Genomic DNA, 18,052 nt, shown 5'->3' on the forward strand with positions numbered 1-18,052 from the left:
CCGAAAACAAATATCATTCTGTTTCGAGACTCCAATGCCTCGTCGCCGCTTCAGGACAGGAATATATAAGGAGCGATTTAGGATCGCATCATCGCCCTTAGCTCGCATTTCCTGCGTAGTTTGGATTGGGGAGTCGGTTGCCGATGCACCAATTGAAGCGGCTCCTAGCGGCCGGAGGCGGCGGCAGAAGGAGCAGCGACGGCGGATTCTGTTCTCCCGTCCTGCTGCTTCTCTTCCTCTTCTTTGCGGCACGTGGCAGCATCCGCGCCGCCCCCATCTCTCCCGGTGAGTGGAGTCTTCTCTGTTCCTGTTTGAGATTCGATGGTTTTCTTGAGATCTGGGTTTGGGAGCCCGTAGACGACTCAGATCCATGCTTCGTTGGTTGTGACCTGGATGTTATTTTCTTGAAGATCCAATGAGTGCGATGTATATGATTTTCCAAATTTCGAATTCTCTCACAATGATTTTGACTCAAAAATCTTTATGAAGCCTAATTTATCTCAAGAAATCTCCTGATTTCTGTTACTTGTCTAAGTTCAAATGCTCAGGACGTCAGCGCATGAACCGTATAATGTATACCTAATCGTAGTTTAGCATTGTTGTTAAGCATGCAACAAACAGAGCCCAAGAATTTGAAGGGTTAAGACCTATTATGCACAAGAATTATATTTTGAATTAGCTATATGCTACGTTATACCGATATGTTATATGACAGCTGCTCATGAACTAAGGGTTAATTTGAAATCATCAAATAAGCTTTCCTGTTTGGAGAGACTGCATGATTTGGCTTTGTTCGACCTACTTGAGATGCAAGCCGCTTAAATTTATGTTTCCTCTTTAGTATGTTGAAATGATGTATGATAAACGTTATGTTTTATCCAAACTTCACATATGCCCTTATAATTCTATCCATCATATATACAAGAAAAGAAGTTGGTAACATCTTGACACTTATGTTATTCTTTCAAGTACAAAAACATGCTGAAATTATGAAGATTCTTTATCTTCAGTATATTTCCTTTATATCCTCATCTAATAGTTAGGGGGTGACTGAAATCATTATACTGTGCAGAACATCTCCATTCAAGCTTGAACACCTAAGCATGCTGCCATCTATAAATTCTGTTTAGTCTTTCAACTATTATGTGACACTTAAATATTTATGTAGTTAAGTAGGAGTCATCAAGGGTCTCTATTGTTTGCTGGACCAGTGTGGCTTATACTTTTTCTTTTGCTACAGCAAAAGACCTTTGGTTTCTTGTTGCAATTGACTTAAAATTAATATGCGGAGAAACATGTATCAGCCTTTTTATTATTGTAAAAATGATGTTTTATGTGACATGTAGCACACTAATGCATCAGTTAAGTGGCTAGTGATGAATTAAAAAGGGCAACTAAATGATGTACATCATTTCAATAGGATGAGAATAACTTCCAATCAAACCATTGTAACTATTGCTGTAATTTCTTTTGAACTCTGATGACTTGTTTGTTTCTGTAACATCTTCCCGTCATAGAAGATGGTGTGAAGTTCACAAATATGATTCATTAAAAATTATTCAAAAAAATGAATTTGAAAATTTAGATGGGCTGCATTAGGAGGACTTCACCAAGTATTGATATCGACACAACTGAATTTATTGGATTATATTCAGTTGGTTCCTAATACAAATACTTTTAATGGTATCAAATTCAATCCCTTATTCGTCTAGACTATTTACCATCTCTAACAAGATGTTAAAGTTAGCTTCATGATTGCATACATAAAAAATTGTGACCACTAAGGTGGACTCACTTCCTGCCAGTAGCCCTTTTAGGTTCTAAGCAAGTTTCTCACATGCCATGATTGTACCTAAGTAGGATACAGAGCCAAATTTTGCAGGCAAATGATATTATGTATTATAGTCAACCCATTTATGATGGATAAGGCTTGTTTGATGCTGATGATGATGGGGACGCCGGGGAGTCCACATTGCTGCCATCGTCGATCGAGGCTTGTTTGATACTGTCCACATCGCTGTCATGCCTCCGGATCGATCGAGATGCTGAATGTGATTGAGAAGTTATCTATATACCTTTGATCAAAGAGTTCTTCCTCTTAACTTAGATATAATCTTCCCTAATTAGTCTCTCAAGTTTGATTTAATCCACAAATTACAGCTTTGTGAAGTTTTAAGATAGTGCAATGTGAGAATAAGAGAAAGAAGGGAGTGACAAAGAGATTGAGAGAGTATAAGAGTTTGAGAGAGTGAAAGGGGGTAAAAGAGAGGAGGAAAGGGTTTAAAAATCCTTTCAAATGGATTTGACTGTTGGAAAGGGTTAAATTTGAGTCGTCGGTCGGTAGCGATCGAAATTCGATCGTTACCGATCGGTACAGGTCTTTAATGGTCAGATTTCGACTATTACTGAATGGTTTAGGCCCATATCAGGCGATACAAAGCCTTTTAGTAAATACCACCTTATACAAGGTGGTCCACATACCAGTCCCCTATCGGATTGGTATATATTAGGCGGTATACCATAGTACAATGAACCCTGGTTTTAATAATCAATTTTCTTTTACTAGACCATGTATTGTTGAGTTCTTTTGCTGTTTTTTATCAGGTAGTTGACATGTATATGGTTCAATTGTACTGGAGATAAAAAAATGTGAATTATGTAACAAAATGATATTTCTTTTTTTTGTAAACTAAGTCATCTTTTTCAGTGATTGAAAGAGGCGCTCGGGCGCTCGCCTAGGCGCTCGGGCGAGGCGAGGCGAGGCTCGAGCGCCTCGCTAATGTCCCAAGCGGCGCGCTTCAAACAGGCGTCGCCTGGGCGCTCGCCCGAGCCCAGGCGCTGGGCGCTTCGGGCGAGCGCCTGGGTAAACCAAGTGACCGAACCAAGATTTTAGGTCTGGTTCGGTCCTGGTTCAGTTGTTAATTGGTTCAATCGAACCAACTAAACCGATATAACCCTTACCCAACCCTAACCCTTACCCAACCCTAACCCGCCGTCGCTGCCGCTCCCGATCTCGCTGCTCGTCGCTCCTGCTCCCGCTGCTGCTGCTCATCGCTGTCGTTGCTCGCGCCTCCCGCGAGCCCTCCCGCTGCTCGCGCCTCCCGCGAGCCTTCCCACTGCTCGCGACTCCCGCGAGCCCTCCCGCTGCTCGCGCCTCTCACTCCCTTTCCCTTTCTCGCTGCCGCTGCCGTTGCCGTTGCCGCCGCTCGCCGCTGCTTCCTCGTTTCTCCGTCAGGCTCAGTATACAGTATACTCTTAATATTAAGTTTATTTGAATTTTGAAATGATTAATTTTCAATACTGTTAATAGATTAATAATATATTATTTTGATTTTAATGTTGTTAATTTTTATTTTGATGTAAAATTTTATTTTTTTGAATTTTGAAACTTTTTGTTAATGTGACATTGTGATTTTGTATCTTAGATTTTCTTAATTTAATAGCATATTTTTATTTAAAAATTTAAATAATTATATTTATTAATTATATTATATTATATATTTTTATATTTTAGCGCCTCGCTTCGCTCGGGCGAGCGCCTGGGACGTTTTTGGACCTTGGCGCCTAGCGCTTTTTAAATCACTGATCTTTTTTTAGGGTGTATATTCTTTCTGGATAAGTAGCCTTTTAGGTGACTGCTTACTGCTCAGTATTTATTCATAACTCCTTGGAAGATGAATTTTAGAAGGATGGATATTACTCACAAGGACATAATTAGAGGATATTAAACTATTAGTTGACCATATGCTACTAAGATATCCTAGGCCAAAGGAGACAAATAAATTCAAGTGTTCATCCTTAATAAATTTCCAGTCTGGATATAAGTTTTGATAATTTAAATACTATATGATCGTTTGTCAACTTTTACTCCAAATGAATGGGTTATTTTTATGCCATTGGTAGTTAGAAAGGATGTTAAAAAATAGTCCTATAGATGGTAGATTTACAAACTTCTGTGCTGCTTATACGCACCATGTAATATGTGTCAAGCATCACTAAGTTTTCTTTTATTCTTCGTATTTCTGTTCCTCTTTTTATATGCTTGTGGTTGAATTTTAAATTTTCAAAGGTATGCTACTGTCATGGACAGTGGTTGTTATTTGTGATATGTAAAATTTATTATTTTTGATACAGATGATACAAGCAGTCCAAACTTTTCAAGCCATAGGATAATTTCACTAACATATTTGCTACATTTCTTATCAAGAAATGCAACTCTATTTTGCCTTGTATCTCACCTTCAAACTCTTCTACAGAGTTCAAATTGGAGAGAACAGTACCTGTTGACTGCCTTTGGAATATGTGCTCACTGATTACTGGTATTACTTTATTATCTTGTGTGGTTAATGTACATTAGTCATGATTGCTGCTCTAAGGTGACAAGATGCTTGGATTTCAGGTTTTACTTCATTTGCTTTTTCTTAGTCTGAGACAAGCAGTGGATTCGACCAAGCAGTGGCTGGGCATATGGGATGAATACTTTTTACCTTAATGAGTGGAAGAAGAAAGATATAACTCATATTTTTCACAAATGGCAGAAAATGGTATGTTTATGGAAAAACTTCTCTTCATTGAGTTCCTCATAACTGTATATGATGTTTGAAAAATAAAAATGTCATATATGCTAAATATATAAATTATGCTACAATTGAACTAATTATGCTGTTTTTCAATACTTTGTGCCTTATGTTGAATAGAGTACTTCTAGGCCATGTTCATTCAGGGACACGTTTGGCATATTTGTAGTTTCTATTTAAATAAAAGTCAGAGAGGATTTTAAGTATATAAACTGCACACAAACCTTTTTTCCCTTAACTTGCGTTAGAATTACCATAACTTATGTTCTTTGCCTTTCCCATAGAATAGCATTATTTTTAGTCAGCATCCAGGTTTGTTCTACAGATTTTCCTCCCAAATATAGCATTTAGAATGTTTTAAATTGTGCATATGTTTGAGTCAAGGTATTCAATTTCGTATTGTACTGAAGTTTCAACGTTCGTTCGGTACGGTACGAAACTGTATACTGAGCGGTATACCGTTCGGTATACCGCTCGGTATATATATATATATATATATATATATATATATATATATATATATATATATATATATATATATATATATATATATATATATATATATATCGTTCCGTCGGATAATGGATGGTCCGTGTACCGGTAAGCTGACGGACTGGTATGTACTGCCCGTACCGGAAGATATTATTCGAAATTGCATACCTTAGTTTGAGTTGCTTACCCTTCTTATTGTTGAAAACTTTAGCTTTTGATTAATCTGCGATCCCTGTAGTCTTGGTTGTCAAGTCTGTTAGTTCAACTTAACTGTTATCCTTGCTTAGAATAAATTTGGAAACTTTCTCATTGTGACGATCCTTGTATTATCTCTACACAGCATTCAGTTGGAATTTTGAACGACATAACCTGTGTTACTTTCACCATATATGCTCAATGAATCAAAGTGTTGTTTTCTCATCCCAGGTTCACTAGTATGGTGGAAGTATAGCAGAGACCAGACGGATCTTTATTCTGTTACTCCTAATTTAATTATCTCATAAATATTCCATATACCCTGGTTTGTTGGTAAATGAATTATGCAAATTTACATTGTGGTCTCATTTCCACTAGCATTTTCCTTAAAGTGTTCAGTTTTCGTTCTGGATCGTTATTGACACCTTCTGCGTTCACAAGTTCAACAGACATTCTCCTCTAGCAATCAACACATGATCTCTATAAAATACTGCTTCATTAGCAATTTTGAAGCCAGATGGTATATTCAGAAACTTGGTGTGGCCATGTTTAATTTTAACCACTGTCAACCTAGATTCATAGATGTGACATGGATTATATTCTAGTGCTTACCTCATGCAGATATTCCGCATACAAAACTTAGCCTCCTCTTCTAGTAACCGTGTTAAAACCTGACCTTTTGAGCTAATAGATAAGATAGAATTCCAGTGCCTGTTTTTCAATATCCTCTGTATGGAGATAACAATGTGGTATACTATCATGAGCAGGCATATATTGCCTTGTTGTAGTGATAACTACTATCTTGTTGTTACCTTAAATATCCTATGCAGAATGCATGATTTACCTCTGTGGTCATTGGCAAATTACATTTGGTGCTTGGAATCAGCCTTACAAAACCAGCATGCTGGGATACACATTTCAACCGCATATTTTACCACTGGATTACATGAGCGCATAAAGAGACATGACATTCTTTTCTTTACCACTTGGTTAAAGTTCTTAACTCGTTTCTCTCTTTTTTATGTCTAGAATGAAGAGAGTGCTGTGGAAACTGGGGACACTTCCTCCAGGACTACTCACGTTTTATAAACTGACACACGCTGGACAAATCATGGCATGTTCTTGGCTTGGGTTATAACCCTAGCATTGATCACTCAGAGATACAAAATGCTGCTGTAGTCCATTATAATGGGAACATGAAACCATGGTTGGAGATGGCAATGTCCAAGTACAGAACATATTGGACCAAGTACATCATGTATGATCACCCTTATATTACGGGATGCAAGCTAAGCGAATAGGAAGAATTAGAAAGTGTAGTCAGAAAACAGCTGCAGCTCTTTTGCTCGAGAAGTTAATCTGGAGTAAGCTGGAGATTGTGAAGGGTTCTTCGACCTCATATTGCCTTATCTTATGAATTATCTTTGAAATCCATGATGTCATTCTCACCCGTGTTGTAAACTTTCCCTTATTGTTTGTGCCTCTGACGGAGGGAGATTCTTCAGCTGTTCAATTTATCAGAATATGTAGCTGCATTCTGACTCTGATGGAGAGAGCTTCCTAGTGGTTCAAATTCATCAGAATATGTAGCTGCATTCTGCTAGTAAGTAAAAAAAAAAACTTCTTTTAATTTTCTATCTATGCATTTTTTTTTGCTTCTCGGAGTTTGGTTTTTGTTAAAATTTTACATGTAAAGACTAGGGCATTGGACATGCGAGCTAAAGTTCTCTGCGTATGCGTTTCTTGCGGCTCTCCTAGTTAGAGGTCAGGACAGTTTTCTCATGCTTTTTTGTGCACATGGATGATTACTAGTCCATGTAAGGCTTAGATATTGAATGCATCATTTTTTTTTTTTCTGTTACTCGTGGGGTCTATTGTGATGCTAATTCTTCCGGAACTGAGAATTGATTTTATTTTGTTGCTTTATTATCAGAGAGGATATATACTTAATATGCCAAACTAACAAAGCACCAATGACTTGAATGATCATTATTTTAGCCTATTTCTCTGCTACCCCCGGTTATTTCTTTGCTTTAAAATGTTCGTTTTAGATGTAGTTGTTAGATATTTTGATCAGTTGGAAAATGCAAGTTTAAGCAGATTGGAAATTAAATGCCTACTCAATCTGACATGGTATATTCTTTTGTGCAAGTAATGGTTTTTTTGTCTTCTTTTTTTATATAATGTGTAATTGGTTAAGACGGGTTTTGATTCTGAAACTCATGATGACTAAATATATTGGATGAAGTTTCGTCTCAGCCTTTGGTAGTGCATATGACTTGCAATTTTTATTTGCACACCACCATAAAATAAGGCAAATTAAAAACCTTTTATCTTTACTTTTTGTATTTGCATTTGTTTTTCATTTATTTTTTAGCACATCTTTTATTTCCTAAAAAATAAAATTAGTTGTAGTATCTGCCCCATCATCTCATCATGGTTGTTGACGTTGCTAGCTCTCTTTGTCTCGTCGCTCTTGCCTCTTCTCATTTTTTGATCTCTTCCTCTTTGTTGTCTTAGTCGCCATCATCCTTCATCGTCATATATTTTTGTTGTCCCATCATGAGGTCCTATCATCCTTGTCTCTCCTCCCCTTTGTTGATGCAATTATCATGTTGCATGCCACTTATGCCTTGTCGCCCTCACCTTCCTCCCCTTTTCATTCGACCTTTTCTCTATCGTGCACACGACCATCACGACCCTTGTCATCTCCCAGCTCCATGGGGAGTCGATGGTGTTGAATACGAAGGGGAGGGCGTGTGAAGGGAGCTGGGATGGAGGTTGTGGGGGTAATGATGCGAGGGATGGAGGTGGTGGAGGGTAAAAGTAATTTCATCTGTTAAGAAATAAAAATTCCTTAGGAATAAATGAAAAAAAAAAACAAGGAAAAGAGTGAAAATAAGGATTTTTGTTTAGAATTTGCCCAAACAACAACTAAATAAGAAGCGCCATATCCAGAACCTGGAGGCACTATGCCAACCAAAAAACCAACAGAAGAACCACATGGCGTTCTTTCTTGCTGTGCCAGTGCTAGCTCAGAGAGAAACTAAGCAACTAGTAAGAAAGAAGTATCAGGAGTTTGAAGCAGCACAAACACAAACTCTTGCTTCGTAAAAGAGGGGACCTGCGAACAGAGTACCAATCCAAGCAAGGCCAAGTTAGTAGTGCTGAACAGAGTGTCTTGATCTCTTGCCGGTAGTTGGAGCAGGGGAGATCTGTGGCACCATGAAGGCGTCGTTGCTCCACCGCTCGAGGTTGATTGCTACTTCCTTGCCTCCGGGGGAGTGCGGGTGACGGGTGCCGCCGGCCGGAGGAAGTGTGGAAGGGAACTGGGGTACATGGGGCGCGCGGATGGATTCCAGCCCGCCGCCGTCCAGACCCTCCTCCAGCAACGGCAGCAACTCATCCACCTGCACAACATATCATAAAAGGTTAAGATCTTGCGACGGTCTGATCCCGTAAAGATGAGAGCTTTTGGTTATAGAGCGGCGAACATTGGAGAAACCATCCATGGCGGCAGCGGTTGTTCCGTCTTCCACCAGCAGGTCCTCGACGTGCCAGCCTGGGCACATATTGATGAGGTACTCTGAGACACTACTGGCGCTGCTACCCGTAATCTCTGCCTCCGGGAAGGAGATAGGAGAGGCGGAGAGGCGGATGCCGGTGAGAAGGAACCTGCTATGCTTCATGGTGAGGTGATTGGCGCTGTGTATGGAAGCATCGCAGTGGTCACAAAGGATCGCTCGGTCTTCCCGGCAGAACAAAAGCGATCTCTTCTCCTACGAATCAGACAACACACACAAAGGTTTAAACTTTGGCTATAAATCGGAGTTATTTTGAATCGGTTCCGTTGGCCGTACCCGACAGATGTCGCAGAGCGGGTGGGAGTGGGCGGAAGGGGGATCGAGGGAGAAGCGGCGGTGCTTGCCGGCGAGCTTGTTCGCGCAGTGGACACGACGGTCGCAGGCGTCGCAGAGGGCGGCCTCGTCCGCACAGCAGAACACCAAAGCCTCCCCTTTGCCGCAAAAATCACACAGCATCTTCATCTCTCTCACGCTGTGCGTACTGTCTCTTTCTAAGTACTGTTGTTTTTTTCTTCCTCCTCCTCCTCCTCCTCAGATGGAGATCTTTTTCAAGTGGTGGTGTGGAGGTCGAGAAAACGGGCTGGATTCAACAGGGAAGGAAGAACCAGAGAGAGAACATAGGAGGAAGTATAATTTAAGCACAATGTCGATATTATTATACAATATTATTATAAATATGCGTGAAGCAGCACGAGGAGAGCTGAAAGCGAAATGAGAGAGAGAGAGAGGCGTTGGAGGAATAATAATGTAAGCATAGTGGTCGATATGAGAACAGATGAGTGATTATAATAATACCAGACAAGCAGGAAGTGGAGCTTAAAGCGAGCGAGAGAGAGAGATAGAGGGAGAGAGAGAGAGGGGTTGAACAACCATACAAAGGAATCACCTGAGTTTTCCCGTTGCTTTTCTCGCAGCAATGTCTCTAATCTTACCACCGGAGTTTCTGCTTTAACTTTCTCATTTGATGTGATCCATGTCACTGGAAAACGGTCAAAGTGTGTAAGACATAAACATGATCATTATAATACTTTTATTTAGTTTCATACATTAGAAATTATACTATTATTATCTTAGGTTTAGACTTAATAAAATTAACAAATCAATCATTTAAGTATTCTGGTCATGATTTAAACTCAATTGTATTATATTAGTTCTTATGTGATGATGTCATGATAATATTAAGTTCTGATAAGTGTATTAAGTCTAAACATTTTGAGTCACTAAATTAAGTTTTATAAAATTAATCGATAGTTATTCCGTCATCATGTCGAGACATAATAAATAATATCAATAACTGATATGATATTGAGCATGATAAGAAGCCAGAGGAAGATATAGTAAAAACTTATCTTGATATTTGACTTGACTGAGCATGATAAGAAGCCAGAGGAAGATATAGTAAAAACTTATCTTGATATTTGACTTGACGAGGGATTTATTGAAATATCCTGATTAATTTCACGTGGGTAAGATTAAGATTGACTTATAAGGATATGATAAATGTATTATTATCAATTTTAGCTTTAACATTTTGGTTAATGGTTTGGGTCAAACGAAATTGATAGGTCAGTTAGCCCATCAAACCCGAATCGTGATATTTAGTATTAGAGTTAACTTAATATTTGATCATAGTAAAGAGATACGAGTAGGAAAGGGCTACTCGTGGATGGAGTTAGAGGATTCATCATAGTGTTGAGCCTTCGTTGGGTTATCTCTTATATGTATAAGGTTTGATTTGGACTATCCTTAATCTATCGTTAGAAGTGAGTAAGATTAAGATTGACTTATAAAGATTTGATGAATATATTACTATCTCAACTTCAACTTAAACATTTTAACAATCGTCTAAACGAAATAAAATTTATAGGCCAAAAGAAATTATTGAAAAACATTGATAGGCTAGAAAACTTATCAAGCTCTATGGTGACACTTATGACCTAATAAATAATTAACAATAACTTTATTTTATTTTACAGTAAGAAAACGTTATTGGAAAACGAGAGAATATAGTGATGTATTATATGGGAATGACAAGTCAACGTTATTTTGATATCGAGACAAGATTCAAGAAAACTATACTCTGATTCATAGGCAAAAAGAGTACTGACATAGATTGATGGGATTGGAGTATTGCATCATGTCATTATTGGATGAACACAAAATTGTTAGTGGATTAGATGTTTCCCGAATAATAGTCTCCACAGATTTAAGGTTAAGGTTACATCGACACCAATCATTCATATATGATCTAGCATTAATATCTTAGTGCAATATGTCTCGTTCTTTGCTTCTGTGCTCGTAGATGATACACATCTCATTCTCAACCTCGAAGCTCTGAACCTCTAATGTATTGGACAACTAAAATCTATATTAATCAATAGGTCGTAATCATATATTGAATTGGTTTTTGAATAATATTTATATGAAAGATAAACAAACAAAAAAAAATCAACCAAACCTTTGTATTTAAATTTTTAGAAAGAAATTATTCTAATTTTAATTTCATGGGTTCCTCCCTAATTATTTATACTGAGGTGTTGCAAGTAGCACTTGGTATTTAATGGGCAATAATGAGGGGAAGAATGGGCTGCCTGCCACACCCAATATGAATTTTATCCTTAGAGAATGAATTCAACCATAAGCTTCCCATATGAATTTTAATGCCTATTTTTTTTTAATTAGATCAACTTCAATTTTTATCTTTGGGTTTTTACCCCAACATTTGTTACATAAATTAATATTTTTCGGATCACATCTCTCTGTCTTCTTGGTAGAAGAATACCCATTAATCTTCTCACTATGATATGTATGAGTCTTACAAAGATCATAAAAGCTGGAGAAACAACTGGAAATCATGCTTTGTAGAAATAAAACCAAGTCCAAATAATTCAATACAACTACTTCTTCTTCTTCTTCTTCTTCTTCTTCTTCTTCTATTAGCTTTTCTCTTTCTTTCTTTTTCCTCTTCTTGATGGAAGGATGTCCAAATCAAATCGAATTGTGTGTGTCTCCAACTCCCTCGCTACGGGCTCGACGTTAAGCCTCGTGCTTCGCAGCCTTTCATTATCCTCAGCCTCTTGCATGACGAGACGAACATCCTGCACATCCAAGCAGGTGGATATATATAGATGTAGATGCAACAGAGAAGAGGAAATCAGATTCATCCGTAAGCTCGTTTAAGATCCGATTAATGATACTTACTCCCATGGAACGTCTCCGACCAACATCCAGTCTCCATCTTTGTCTTCGTATGTGATGGCGTGCTCGGATTCGTGTAGATCATGAGCTTGTCTTTGTGTGATCCGCTTCCCCAAGGAGAAGCCTTTGAACATGGCTTCTAAGGCATCGGTGAGGTCTTCGTAGCTGTTGTAGACTCCGAGATCCACCTTCCTCAGGTAAGGAGCTCCGTCCATGCTGACCTTCACGTAGATTCCTGTTGTGTCTTCTTCCTTCTTCTCCATCTTCCTTTCCCTAAAGCTGTTCATCCTGTAAGATCTCACAGGTGGCCATCCCACTACCTGTGCCCTGCATGCGCGCCATGTCCATCCACACAAACCATTCAGAATATTTACACCCAGCAAGCTGCTTGTACGTAGACAACTTACTTAGCCGCCGGCCGCCCGCTGCTCCCTGTGAAACCACAGCACTCCTCCTCCTTACTCCGCTTGTTGACGTTTGGGGCGGCCGGCGTCGGCTTCTCTATCGCATCCGTCCCGGGGAGACCAAGTGTCAGCTCTGTCGCCTTGAGGTTGTCATGATCTTCCATGTCGCGTCGCTGATTGGTGTCGCTCAGGGGAAGGAGAAGCCTTTGAGGGGGTTGCGTTATATAGCTTGATGGTGAGAGAGAGAGAGAGAGGAGTCGAGGTTGTGTCTTGCTCAAGGCATTGATGGACAACTACTGAGTGGGTTGGGGGGAAGGGGAGCAGAGTTGGGCGGAGTGCCGGGGGAGGCGGTGACAAGGAGGCGAAGATGGGGCCGGGGGTATCTGGCGACGGTCGGGAGGGGCACCAGCGATGACCGGGTGCGGCGGGGCGGGGTTGCCGGCCATGTGGGTTGGCAAAAGGGCGGTGGGGCGCGTGATGTTCCGCGTCAACGCGGGTCTCCGGAGGCGGGGTGGGAGGGAGATTCCCAAAGCCGACGAAGACCACATGACATGTTCGTTGCCATCGATTCTTCTTTGTGCTTCCAGTGGGATCCGAGCCAGCTCGGTTCCACCAAACGATGCTGGCTTTCTTCTTCCTCTATTGCCTCCCAGCCCGAGAACTGATGCTTTGTCCGCACGTCTGTCGACACACACATGACGGGCATTACTCTCATATGCTTATAGTCTATCGATTTAATGTGATTGACATTTTATTTTCATGCAAATATTTAATGATGAATTATTATTATTAATGTGTTCTTCCACAATCAATTGCAATCATGACATGCTTATTTATATAGGGATTGGCACCATTCCACAAATTTAGATTTTTCTTTTCTTTCTTGGATCATCACAAGCATATTTTTGCTATGTAAAATATATTTAGAAATATATTTCATCATGTAAGTATAAACCGAGTTGAGATCCAAACCATTAGAGGTCGATTATGGATCCAGATCCGATCAGATAAATATCGGATCCCATTCCGCATCTCAGCCCGTTATCTAAATGGATCCGTTTAGTGTCTGTCGATGGCACGCGGTTCGACTTGATGTCGTCACTGCACGGAATCGCGTCCGACCCAACCGAACTCTCGAGCTCGGTGTACGCTCCCCAGCGCAAAGGGAAAAGGGTTTCGAATGGCGCTTGTAACCCCGTGCGGCGCTCACTCTCCGAGGCTCCAATGGCGATGCGGTGGCTGGCGAGGGCGGCGATGCAGCGGCTGGCGCATCAGCCGATGGTCCGCTCATTTTCCTCTATGATGCCCGCTGCACCGTCGGAGGCGTTGCCGGTTGCTGGGTTCGTGGTGCCGTGCGGTCGCGGCGACAAGAAGACGAAGCGAGGGAAGCGATTCAAGGGCTCGTTCGGCAACTCGCGGGGGAAGCGGAAGAAGATGATCCAGCGGATCAAGGACCGGGTCGAGGTCCCTAGGTCCACTCCCTGGCCCCTCCCTTTCAAGCTTATCTGAGATCCCATCTCGCCTCTTTGGTAGGGTTTTGTTCTCTGTCACTACAAGGAATGTGTTTGTCACCAACTTTGATGCTTTTGGTTGCAACGTACCAAACTATGACGCTCTATTGTTCGGATATAAACGTATACTTAAGAAACTCCTCCATTATGTGGCATGGCCATTGGATTGAATAGAAATTGGGGAAACAAGTAGTGTAGGATTTGCATTTTTGGCATGTTCTTATGGGAAGTACTAATTGTTTCTAGCTATTTTTAGTATGATATAGAGTGGATTTAGTTCATCTGAAGGGAAGTCAAGGTGGAGGTGGAGAAATAAATAATTTATTGAGATGGTAAAAGAGAAGTGTAAAGTAGACTTGAGAGAACTAGGTTATCAATAGCATATGTACTTTACTAAAAGAACCTATTTCAAATTGGTGTAACTATACTAGAGAAAGATACTGAAGAATAAAGATAGTCCATAAAATGTTTTTAGTAAATCAGTTTAAAGATCCATGGGTAGCGAACATAAAGAACTATGCTTCTTTGAATGCTTTATTGTCTCGTAAAGCTTAGGCATCGCATTATGTCTGAAGAATTTAGATACAACTACATATCTTTTCCTTGGATGATAACAATTTTGGTTTAGGCATTTATTTTCTTTCAATATGTTATCAGAACCTCAGTCGGTTGTTTCTACAGAGTTGATTTTTTTCACATCGTATGCAATATGCTTTTGGCATACTTTATTAGATTCCACTACCAGTATATTGGTTATAACATGTTTTGAAGGGTTCGCTTATGCACATTGAACACATGTCTTGACCTTGTGAAGTTACATCCTTGGTTCAATAAACATGCTTAAAATAATTGACTTGTAGAAATTATTGGTAGGTTGTCCCTGCTACATTTCTCTCATTCTCTCTCTCTCTCTCTCCCCTTCCAAACTCCCCCCCTCCCCCCCTCTCTTTTATCCTATTTCTGATAGACTTGAAATGCTATCAGCCATGAACGGGAAGATAATTGTTACATCCAATCTGTTCAAGACTGCCTAAATTCATAGCATCGAGTTCTTGCAATCATAATAGATTCTGAGGAACCTTGTTCCAGTTTATTGATTGAACTTTATTACATTTTTCTTACATGATGTTATGAATCGTATGTGATCATCGCTTGAGTACCTCTTCTAGAAACTGACTTTGAGGAAATGTTATAATTTCCTTCTACATGTGTCAAGCCCGAGAAAGCATCAACATGCTTTTCACTCTTGTGTCTCCCTAGTTGCTTTGTATCCACTGGTTCTCCTTGAAGATGTAGAGGATTGCCTAATCTATTCACTTTATGTTAGGGTGTGGAGTTATACTTATCTGAATGACCTCTTCTGCATCCAATATTGATTCTCTTGAAGAGAGTACTGACCTTTTGATTTGATTCTTAACATGTTCTCTGCTCGGGTTTAATTATTTTATCAGGTGTTAGAGTTGAATAATTTCCATACCCTAATATCCTTGTAAATGTCCATTGCATAATTTATCACTTGGTATTTAAACAATTGACATTCTTAACCTATAAATATCAATTGGTACGTACTGGTGGACTAGTATTTTAAATCATAATCATTGATTAAAGTCTTGGTCCAGTGGCCAAATAGGTACTTGTATTGTTACTGTATAGTATGTAGGCTAATCAGTACTAGTTAGGTCCTGAGTGGTTACAATGTAGAGTGAGCAAGCTTTAGGACATTCCCATGCAAAAGGAGATGGAACATGTAGAGAATGAGGAGTGATGGCACTTGGGAGGTGATGACATGGCTTGTGACTTGTGAGACAGAAGAAAATGAAGAAAAAGAGAAGAAAATTAAGAAATTAAAAAATAAATGGAGAGGTAGGATGAGTATAGGTCATGGGCATGTGTACCACTAAGTGTACCACTGGTAAACCTGCCGTCATGAATTTACCAGCGATATGTCTGATATGGATCAAACTGGGCGAAATTGCCCAATCCACAAATCATTCAATCGTTGGACTTATAAAAAACTGAACGTACTGACCAGTATGGTTGAGATTTGAATCCATGGTTCGAACTGTTGATTGTAATTTTGGAACTTGTGTTTGATTAGTTGGAAGTATAGGTTGTGTTGGTATTAGAAGTAATTACTTGATGGAGTTAGGTCTAAGTTATATTAGAATGTTACTTGAGCCTATAAATAGAGGCTTTTTTAATGTAATTCATAACAGAATGATCTTGGAGTAAAAATTGTTGTCTTTATCCTCTCAAGTCTCTTCTCTCTACTTTCTGTCTCTTTTCCCTTCTCTACATCTTGTTTCTCTTCTCTCCTCTCCTCTCCTCTCTTCTCCTTGTCAACATTCTCATCTCACTCTCTTTCTCTCTCTTCCCTTCTCCAGCTGAATTTGGTATCTCCTGAACTCGTTGCCAAGGCCTGAATTGCCTAGGCAACTCTGTCCCAAGCCTATTCGCTTGGGGTGAATTCAGGGAAAAGAATATTGTAAAAAATTACTGCTCTTTGCTTCTTCAGATGGACAAGATTTAAAAAACAGTTTTATGCACTATGGTTATATGCCCTGTTATTTGATAGAAATGCTATCCACATAGTCAAGACAAACACATTCACCCCTAAGCAGGATGGAAGGTGCAATGTCCACATTCAGTATGTGTCAGAGAGATATCTGGATGACTTGATATTAAGAACAACTATCAAAGTCAGGAAGGTCTCTGGCATTTCTCCACCTGACAGTTCTAGATGTACTCTTGGTCCTTATCCTGGGAAAGTAAGCTTTTTATCATAGTTCGAGAATTAGCAATGTGCATTGGAAGTGACTGATGGATTGCTTTGGATATTCAGATCTGTAGCAGGAAATAACTTGGCGTCAGATTTGATCCTCGAAGTCTTCACTTTAGGAGTAGTGTTTTTCAGCTCTTTCTTTGGTTTTTTAGAAATTAGAACGAGTTTAGTTGACTTACATTTGAGATTAGATTATTTCAAGCAAACTGTGTGATAAGAAGTTGTAGGTGGCACATGACTTATGCGGGATGCCACATTGTTAAATCAGAAGTTGTGAGCCATAGGAGTTCAGTTTGGAAAATAAAAACCAACATAAGTAGAAAACGGGTTCGATGCACACCTGTTCCTCGCCAGCGTTGAGTTTTGGCATCTGTACAGACAAGTTGCCTTCCCACCACTTCTGTTCCATTATTTTTTCTTATTTCCATTTTTGTTTAGGGTTGATTATATATATATAAACTTGAGTCCAGTAATTTGATGGAAAAACAAAATATTGAAGCTCTCTTTCTCTCAGGTTGGCCGGTGCACTTCACTTTTCTGATGTAATCTCTCATGTCTTTATCTAATTTACCTTTGTTTTGTTGGATTTTGGTAGTAAAACTTCAGAATGATCCATATACAACATCTGATATTGATTTTAAAACATTCATTTTTTATATTGTTTGATTTCTGATTGGTTGTCTCCTTGAAAATCTCACTGGAGAAAATTTCAGATAGCAGGTTCTTTTCCTGACATTTTGTTTATGGTTTTGCAGTGTGAAAACTTTTTCCTCTGAGCTAAAGTAATGTAGATCCTTAAGATTACATGAAGCATCTTCCTAGATGTGTTTTTCCTCATTGAATTCTGCTATGGGACTGAAAGGACTGAGGAGTGCATTTCCTACAACCAGTTGAGTGGCCTTTATTTTATATGATCAATATCATAGTCAGCTCTTAGCTATTGTGCCAGGTCAGAAAGGTTTTCCATCTCTTCATTAATTCTTTCTGATTAAGGTTTCTCTATCTTCCTATATCATAGCCATTAATCCCATTGAACAGGATAGCCATTCTATTTAGTTGTGCATGTTATAATGTAGAGATCTTAACATGTAACTTTTGGGTATTAATGCAACATTTTGGAGTCTTTGCCATCTGAAACTTTAATTCCCCAATTTCAATGGTGTATCCAATTATTTCTCACACATGTACGTTTCGAATGCATCATTTCTGGATGTGATTGTTGGAAAGTATTCTTAGACATGAAAATTTCATTACCATGATCTCATTTAATGAAATTATAGATAAAATATCCCTGTTATATTTTACACTA

The 18,052-nt window shown here is 39.3% G+C and overlaps 2 protein-coding genes, 1 long non-coding RNA gene and 1 other non-coding gene across 4 annotated transcripts; 2 read left to right on the forward strand and 2 right to left on the reverse strand.

Moving 5' to 3' along the window:
• The first annotated feature begins 7 nt into the window (after positions 1 to 7).
• On the forward strand, positions 8 to 6,903 carry LOC135597014 (uncharacterized). The gene is made up of 4 exons (XR_010481087.1): positions 8 to 285; positions 4,257 to 4,319; positions 4,400 to 4,544; positions 6,294 to 6,903. It is a non-coding gene; the product is annotated as an uncharacterized LOC135597014 (long non-coding RNA).
• Positions 6,904 to 8,157: 1,254 nt separating this feature from the next.
• LOC103970566 (B-box zinc finger protein 20) lies at positions 8,158 to 9,544 on the reverse strand. Its single transcript, XM_009384381.3, has 3 exons — positions 9,125 to 9,544; positions 8,759 to 9,043; positions 8,158 to 8,674 (listed from the first exon to the last, which is right to left on the reverse strand). Exons 1-3 carry the CDS (start codon positions 9,308 to 9,310, stop codon positions 8,423 to 8,425), a joined length of 723 nt encoding a protein of 240 aa, XP_009382656.2. The 5' UTR covers positions 9,311 to 9,544; the 3' UTR covers positions 8,158 to 8,422.
• A 2,068-nt stretch (positions 9,545 to 11,612) lies between these two features.
• LOC135596572 (auxin-induced protein 22D-like) lies at positions 11,613 to 12,733 on the reverse strand. Its single transcript, XM_065088622.1, has 3 exons — positions 12,454 to 12,733; positions 12,050 to 12,373; positions 11,613 to 11,946 (listed from the first exon to the last, which is right to left on the reverse strand). The coding sequence occupies exons 1-3, from the start codon at positions 12,612 to 12,614 to the stop codon at positions 11,871 to 11,873; spliced, it is 561 nt and encodes a 186-aa protein (XP_064944694.1). The 5' UTR covers positions 12,615 to 12,733; the 3' UTR covers positions 11,613 to 11,870.
• An 827-nt stretch (positions 12,734 to 13,560) lies between these two features.
• LOC103970568 (uncharacterized) lies at positions 13,561 to 17,924 on the forward strand. Its single transcript, XR_010481088.1, has 2 exons — positions 13,561 to 13,979; positions 17,499 to 17,924. It is a non-coding gene; the product is annotated as an uncharacterized LOC103970568 (transcript).
• Positions 17,925 to 18,052: the final 128 nt, after the last annotated feature.

The sequence above is a fragment of the Musa acuminata genome, chromosome BXJ1-11 (assembly GCF_036884655.1).
Source record: "Musa acuminata AAA Group cultivar baxijiao chromosome BXJ1-11, Cavendish_Baxijiao_AAA, whole genome shotgun sequence".
Classification (NCBI taxonomy): Eukaryota; Viridiplantae; Streptophyta; class Magnoliopsida; order Zingiberales; family Musaceae; genus Musa; species Musa acuminata.

Coding starts and splice junctions, on each gene's coding strand:
- LOC103970566 (XM_009384381.3), bottom strand. CDS start 9,310: ATGAAGATGCTGTGTGATTTTTGCGGCAAAGGGGAGGCTTTGGTGTTC. Junction 9,044..9,124: donor CGCTCTGCGACATCTGTCGG/GTACGGCCAACG, acceptor TCTGATTCGTAG/GAGAAGAGATCGCTTTTGTT. Junction 8,675..8,758: donor CCATGGATGGTTTCTCCAAT/GTTCGCCGCTCT, acceptor TATGTTGTGCAG/GTGGATGAGTTGCTGCCGTT.
- LOC135596572 (XM_065088622.1), bottom strand. CDS start 12,614: ATGGAAGATCATGACAACCTCAAGGCGACAGAGCTGACACTTGGTCTC. Junction 12,374..12,453: donor AGCGGGCGGCCGGCGGCTAA/GTAAGTTGTCTA, acceptor GCGCGCATGCAG/GGCACAGGTAGTGGGATGGC. Junction 11,947..12,049: donor GTCGGAGACGTTCCATGGGA/GTAAGTATCATT, acceptor TTGGATGTGCAG/GATGTTCGTCTCGTCATGCA.